This window comes from Octopus bimaculoides, chromosome 14, assembly GCF_001194135.2.
Source record: "Octopus bimaculoides isolate UCB-OBI-ISO-001 chromosome 14, ASM119413v2, whole genome shotgun sequence".
Taxonomy (NCBI): domain Eukaryota; kingdom Metazoa; phylum Mollusca; class Cephalopoda; order Octopoda; family Octopodidae; genus Octopus; species Octopus bimaculoides.
The window spans coordinates 12,373,573-12,381,508 of NC_068994.1; the positions used below are offsets into that span (position 1 = coordinate 12,373,573).

General features: G+C 37.4%; 1 protein-coding gene across 3 annotated transcripts in view; it reads left to right on the forward strand.

The window, feature by feature from the left end:
• The window catches only part of LOC106872620 (dTDP-glucose 4,6-dehydratase), a 118,039-nt gene that overhangs the window by 78,181 nt on the left and 31,922 nt on the right, over positions 1–7,936 (forward strand). For all 3 annotated transcript variants that reach the window (XM_052972675.1, XM_052972677.1, XM_052972676.1), the window contains exons 3-4: positions 2,145–2,201; positions 4,334–4,388. In XM_052972675.1, the coding sequence (XP_052828635.1) occupies positions 2,145–2,201; positions 4,334–4,388 (112 nt within the window). The remainder of the gene's footprint in view (positions 1–2,144; positions 2,202–4,333; positions 4,389–7,936) is intronic.

The following is a 7,936-nucleotide window of genomic DNA, read 5'->3' on the forward strand; positions in this document are numbered from 1 at the left end:
ATTGCTACAACCATCACCTTCGTCCACACCACGACCATCACCACCATCACCCTCACCACAACCACCACCACCACCACCACCACCATCATAGTAAGGATTTCTGATTGAGATAAGACAGCCACACTTACATGTGTAGGTACAGTCAAGTATGACAGCCCTTTTGGCAACCCCTGGAAGAGAATAGATGAAGTTGACCCAGGGTGAGTTTGAACTCAGAAAATCTTAAAAGTTAACACTAAACTGAGAACTGTTTCATAACCATCTGGTTGTTGTTGTTGTTGTTATTTTTATTGATGATTTTCTTGTAATTGTTGTTGTTGTCATCGGTGTCGTCATTAGTCTTATAGTTGTTGTTGAAGAAGTGTTTGTTGTCTTTGCTATCATTACTATTACTATGTTTTTTTTAAAGTTTTTGTTGTTGTCATTATTGTTCTTGTTCTTGTCGTTGTCCGTTAAGCGTTGATTCTACAAATGCCACCTAACACGTCAAAATACCGGTTACCATGGCAATCATTTCTGTCAACACATCTTCAAAATATCAGCTGTCAGTGGTGATGGGGCTGGTGGTGGTGGTGGCTCTAACAGTGGTGGTAGTGGTGGTGTAGTTGTTAATAGTGTTGCTGTCGATGATGATGATGATGATGCTTATGGTGATAGTGGTATAGTTTGTTTATTCTCTTATGAAAAGGTTATTCGAAAATGGCTTGATAAATGACAAAACTACAAAATGTCCACAACAACAACGGCAATAGAAACAAAAATCAAGGAAAAAAAACCCACTTCAGATCATTCGATGAGCAAGAAATATCAACCGCAAACTCAAATCAGTTCTGAATTGTCTTAAAAATAACGAATTCTTGTATATGTGAGGGGATGCTGAAAAGTTCCCGGCTTTAAGGGTATCACGAACGGCCTGGCTAGAGGCCCAACCTTTCCAAGTTCTTTTACATGGCTTAGAAAAACTGAAGGACTACTGCGATAAGTGTGAGAATCTGAGAGGGGAATCATCATCATCGTTTAACGTCCGCTTTCCATGCTAGCATGGGTTGGACGATTTGACTGACTGGTGAACCAGGTGACTGCACCAGGCTCCAATCTGATTTGGCAGAGTTTCTACAGTTGGATGCCCTTCCTAACGCCAACCACTCCGAGAGTGTAGTGGGTGCTTTTATGTGCCACCGGCACGAAGCCCAGTCAAGTGGTACTGGCAACGGCCACGCTCAAAATGGTGTATTTTACGTGCCACCTGCACAGGAGCCAGTCCAGTGGCACTGGCAACGACCTCGCTCAAATGTCTTTACACGTGCCATTGGCACAAGTGCCAGGAAGGCAACACTAGGCAGAGGTGCCATCACGATTTCGCTTTCGCTTGGCCCAATAGGTCTTCACAAGCCGAGTTTCGTGTCCAGATGAATAGAATCATAATTAACTGATCCTCTTGTATTTTCTTTTACCCAAAGCCAGGAACTTTTCAGAACCCCATCATACTGTATTTTTGGCCTACAACTTGATGTAATATATTGTATAAACATGTAATGTAAATATCCAAACATCGTCATTATCTTTTGAAATCCTGCTGCATTTCACATGGAATTTTTGGCCCTCCAAAGTTGTCTTGGTGTATAGGTCAACTTACATTTCTTTTGGCTGTAAATTTTGTTCTGAAAAATTCAGCTTGTAATGCTGGACAATATGAGTAGTGTAGTTTTCTTGAAGCATTGTAATATTGAAGAAAGTAAAAAAGAGAGAAAATAGAAAGCTTCTGACAATGCAGAAAGTTTTATAAAACCTTCATAGTCCCTTACACTAAGTGACTTCTCACCTTGTTTGGACCTTCTAATAACAAAAAAAAACAAAAAAACCCAAAACGTGGTCTCATGGCGGGAAGATGGTAGGGGTTTACTCCCTTGCTTGCAATATATATCAAGTGCAGATTGCATTGAATAACCAGCTGGAAGAAGCGTCCTCTTGGGGTTGAAAATAACACTAGCATTGGTTCCTACAGAATAACCATGTTTAAGTGGTGATAAATGTTACTTCTCAGTATAGTTACTGCTTTCATCACTTACAGACATTTTCTAACTAGCAAATTTGCTTGTTAAAAAAACGACATTCTAACCCAGGTTTTCTTCTCCTTTCTCTAGGTACGGGTGGCTGACAAAGTACCCCCTCAAATGGCTTGGCTCAACAACAAACATAAGGTAAGTTGGCCATTTTCTCTTTCACATTTTGCAATAATCTTCCTTCTACCTTTTAACTTTTATTTCTTCTTTCTCTTTTTCTTTCTTCTTCCCTTTATTACTTGCATTCTGCGAAGGTGCACAGCCTTGTGGTTAGGGTGTTACACCCATGATTGTAGGAGGTGATTTCAACTCTCAGACAGGGTAGAGCATTGTGTTCTTCAGTAAAAGTACTTCATTTTCACATTGCTCTGCAATCACTTTGATGCCTGATATGTGGCACACCATGCACCTGTACAGGTAACATCTATTCGATGGAGGGAATGAGCTAATGTACAGCATAACCATTTATAAACACTATAAACAAATCATATGAACAGGTTGTTAAGCAAGAATTTGCTGAACTCTCACCTGGCATTTACAACAGAACAGTTCAGCATTTGCATTCTACCTTCCTTTTATCTACCCTGCTTTCTTCAGTAGTTTTCTTTTCTTCATTGCTTGCTTCTTTCTTTTCTTTTCCCCTCCATTCTTTCTTTCTTTCTGTCTGTCTGTCCTTCTCCACTTCAACGTCTAACCCCCCTCCTCTTCCCACTTCTAACAGTTCTCAATAAACAACTTCTCTGATGATAATTGCCTAACACATTCATTAAATACTGCACATTACTGTTGCATTTGTTGGTTGTCGGTCATTTGCACTTGTGCACTCATCTGCTTCAGACTGCTGCAACAAAGCACACCCTCTCTCCATTACTCTGTGTATGTGTGCATGTATATATGTATATATACATATGTGTATGTGCACATGTGTATATATGTCCGTGTGTATGTATGCATATATGTATATATATATATAAATTCCCCTCCTGGATGGGATGCCAGTCTGTTGCAGCTGAGTGGATTGGAGCAGCGTGAAATGAAGAGTTTTGCTCAAGAACACAATGCATCACCTGGTCCAGGAATTGAAACCACAATCTTACGATGATGAGTCCAACACTCTAACCACTAAGCTACACGCATCCACTAAGTAGCAGAGACATGGAGTTAACCCTTTCATTATTATTTTGAGATGCTCTATGTCTCTTTCAATTATTTTAAATAAAACAAAGAATTTAGTAAAATAACTTAGTTATCATTCAGCTAGTGTTAGGAACATAAATTGTGACTAAGGTTTGGTGGAAAATTTTAATTCAAAACTTATGAAAACAAGACATTTGTACTACAAAACCAGAGCCGGTTTCAGCTGGGTTGGTAATGAAAGAAGGATCCTTTTGACTTGTCAAGGATATGGCTACCTCTCTAATGCTGGCACCATAAAGAGGCACACCCAGTACACTCTGTAAAGTGGTTGGTGTTTCATAGCACTAACCACTTTACAATTTGTTTCTATTTGTGGAAACAAAGCCAAAACTGAAACATGCAGTCAGATTTTCACAAATTTCCGGATTGGTGTACCTGATTTAATAAACTGCCTCATAAACAGTGGATTTAGCTATTTTGTTACCCTATTTCTATTGAAATATACGACTTTGTTTCAATCAATTTAACGAGGAATTTAGTAAAATAACTTTGTCATTATTAAATTGGTGTCTGGAAAAAATTTAACATGAAATTTTGAAGGAAGGTTTTAATTTAGCTCACTTTAAACAGAATGTTTGTATCATAGAATTTGGAGGCGGTCTCAGGCTGGCTGTTATCAAAAGGTTAAATTAAGTTTTACAGTGATCTGTTAAGCAATTGCTAACAAGAACGTGAAGTCATTTGGCTATGTTCCAACCTGGAGAAGGATGGGCTCTGCTATGTTTGAAATACCAAGACATATCATAGCATATCTTGTGACCCCATCAGAGGTTGAAAGCCTGAGAAAAAAACTCTCTTCTCTCTCTCTCTCTCTCTCACACACACACAAAAGGGTGCAACACATTTAAGTAAACAGCAGTGGGGATCACTATATTTTGTGAATATTTAAATATCAAAATATAAATATTTCAAGTATTTGTTTGAAGAATACCTTCATGTAGGAAGGGTCCCCCTTTGCACCTTAACCCCAGTTGGTTTTGGGACTCAGTTTGCACTACTCCTCCCCACTTTTTTTTAAATGTTTTACCCTTTCGTCTGTTACTTTCTTTATTTTGTTGTTGTTGTCTTTTTAGGAGGCCTTTGTCAATCCACTTGTGGAATTCAAGCATTCCAATTTAATTAACATTGGTAAGTTCTCTGTGATTCTTCCATTGATTTGTTTCATATCACATGCATCTTTATTCCATCATCATCATTCTAATATCCTAGGCGTAGGAGTGGCTGTGTGGTAAGTAGCTTGCTTACGAACCACATGGTTCCGGGTTCAGTGTGGCACCTTGGGTAAGTGTCTTTTACTATAGCCTCGGGCCGACCAAAGCCTTGTGAGTGAATTTGGTAGACAGAAACTGAAAGAAGCCTGTCATATATATGTATGTATGTGTGTGTATATGTTTGTATGTCTGTGTTTGTCCCCCCACCATCGCTTGACAACCGATGCTGGTGTGTTTACATCCCCGTAACTTAGCGGTTCGGCAAAAGAGACCAATAGAAAAAGTACAAGGCTTCCAAAGAGTAAGTCCGAGGGTTGATTTACTCGACTAAAGGTGGTGCTCCAGCATGGCCACAGTCAAATGCCTGGAACAAGTAAAAGAGTAAAAGAGCATCCACTTTGTCATACTTACGTGGGTTAGACAGAGTTTTGTCAAGGCAGATTTTCTGCAGCCTGGATGCCCTTCCTGTCACCAACCCTAAGCTGTTGCCAAGCAAGGTATTATTTCTCTGTGGCCAGACATGTTTTCATGGAAGATTGGAAATAAAGGACACTGTTTACATGACAGAGACATTCATTTACAACTATCACATAAAGTCAAGGAAAAGAGACAGTAACACACACACACACGTCTCTTTTATCTTTTACTTGTTTCAGTCATTAGACTATGGCCATACTGGGGCATCACCTTGAAGACATTTTAGTCGAATGAATCAACCCCACTACTTTTTTTTTGATGCCTGGTACTTATTCTATCAATCTTTTTTGCCAAACTGTTAAGTGACAAAGAATGTAAATGTGCCAACACCAGTTGTCAAGCGATGGTGCAGGACAAACACTGCAGACACACACACACACACATACACACACACACACACACACACACACACACACACATATATGACAGGCTTCTTTCAGTTTCCATCCACCGTATCCCCACACAAGACTATGGTCAGCCTAGGGCTATAGTAGAAGACACTTGCCCAAGGTACTGCACAGTGGAACTGAACCTGAAACTATGTAGTTGGGAAACAAACTCCTTACCACATAACACGTGTATATATGATGGGCTTCTTTTAGTTTCCATCTACCAAATTCACTCAAAAGGCCTTGATCAACCTGGGGTGATTGCAGAAGACACTTGTGCAAGGTGCCACAGTTGGATTGAACCCAAAACCATGTGGTTTGAAAGCACACTTCTTACTGCATAGCCTGTGTGTCTTTGTGTAGCATAAGTGTTTAGATCATCCTTCATCAAAGGCTTTGCATTCATGACTATCCCATGTTTAGTTTTTGTTGCTTTTTTCTCCCCAGGTACAGTGTACCTAAGATTACATTGTCCAATATCTCCCCCACTTTTTTTTAGGAAATCTAGTGCAATCACTGCTATTTTTAGCATTTTGAGTGACCACATATAAACTGCCTCTACTACTTGCCTTATTATTGGCATGTAGAAGTGTGTGTGTGTGTGTGTGTGTGTTATCTGTTGTTGGCAGATTGTCTACGGAAATACCCTCTAATGTGTGTAAGTGCACTTATATGTGTGTATATATGTATTTTTCATGCGTATGTGTATGTTTGTGTGTATGTGTTAGTGTGTGCCTACTTTACTTTTCCCATTTATACCAAACACTATTCAACAAAAGTGCTGACTTCTCTCTGAGTTAGATTTGAATCTCTTCTTTAAAATTCCAGACAACAATGGCTGTGTTGCTTATATTTTTAATTCCCATTCCATTGAAAAGTTCAAGGAATTAACAACAACAATAATAATCCTAATAATAATAATAAGAAGAAGAAGCTATTATAGGCACAAGGCTTGAAATGTTATGGGAGGGTGTCAGGCTGATTACATTGATCCCCAGTACTCAACTGGTACTTATTTTATCAACCCCCAAAAGGATGAACGGTAAAGTTAACCTCAGTGGAATTTGAACTCTAAACGTAAAGACATGAAATGCCACTTATGCATTTTTGCTCAGCATGCTAATGATTCTGCCAGGTCACCACAATAAATAATAATAATAATAATAATAATAATAATAATAATAATGATTTTAAGTTTTGGCACAAGGCCAGCAATTTCAGGAGAGGGTATGAGTCCATTACATCATCCCCAGGTATACAACTGGTACTTGTTTTATCGACTCCTAGAAGGATGAAAGGCAAAGTCGACCTTGGCGGAATTTGAACTCAGAACATAAAGACAAATGAAATGATGCTAAGCATTGTTTTGCCTGACATGCTAACAATTCTGCCGGCTCACCACCTTAAAATATAATAATAGAAAATAATAATAATAATAATAATAATAATGATAATGATAATAATAAAAAAAAATATTCAGACAAATACATAACAAAAACACCAGGACTTACAAATATATATAACATACAGAAAATTGCACTACTGGGCACTGCACACATCCTACACAAAACACTTTCAATACAGTAACCATAAGAGCATCACAGCAAACCACAGCACATACCCAAGGCACACAGAGCTGTGCTCGGTAGTGAAGTGAAAGCACGTTATAAAAATAAAACTACTGAATAATAATAATAATAATAGTAATAATAATAATAATAATAATAATAATAATAATGACCCTTTCTATTGTAGACACAAAGCCTGAAATTTTGTGGGAGAGGGATAGTTGATTACATTAACCCCAGTGTTTCACTGGTACTTAATTTATCAACCCCAAGAGGATCAAAGGCAAAGTTGATCATGGTAGAATTTGAACTCAGATCATAAAGACAGATGTAATGCTGCTAAGCATTTTGCCCAACGTGGTAACGATTCTGCCAGCTCACCACCTTAAAATATAATAATACTAATAAAAAAATTCCACTTATTTTTTCCTTAATACGGTTGAATCTGTTTGTATGTGAAAGAGAGAATGATGTACTAAATGAAACCTAATATTTCAAGGTTTGCTTCAGATTACTTCAGTGTCAGTACCAAGTGATTTGAAGGATGTTTAGTACAACTGTACTCCGTTTGGGTGGTCATTGTTTAGATGTCACAGATCTTTTGCTGTTGTTTATTTTAAATAAGTTTTCTTTTCAATGTATGTATAAGTATATATTCTTTCTTTGTATGTATAAGTATATATTTAATATGTGTCTGTGTGTGTTTTATAGACTATTAGAATATTAGACTATTTTCTAGAGTTAATACAAAGTAATTGCTCGTAAGCTTTAAGCTTATAAAATATCATTCTTATTTACAGAATTGTCACACCACTTCTCAAATCATTGCAAATATATATGTGTGTGTATATATATATATATACACACACACACACACACATATATATATCCATATATATAAATATATATACATGTATGTATATATAGATGTATATATATTTTATTTAGTCAAGGAACTAAAGTTCCATAAGGGATGCAGGCATATATATATGTATATACATATATATATATATATATATATATATATATAT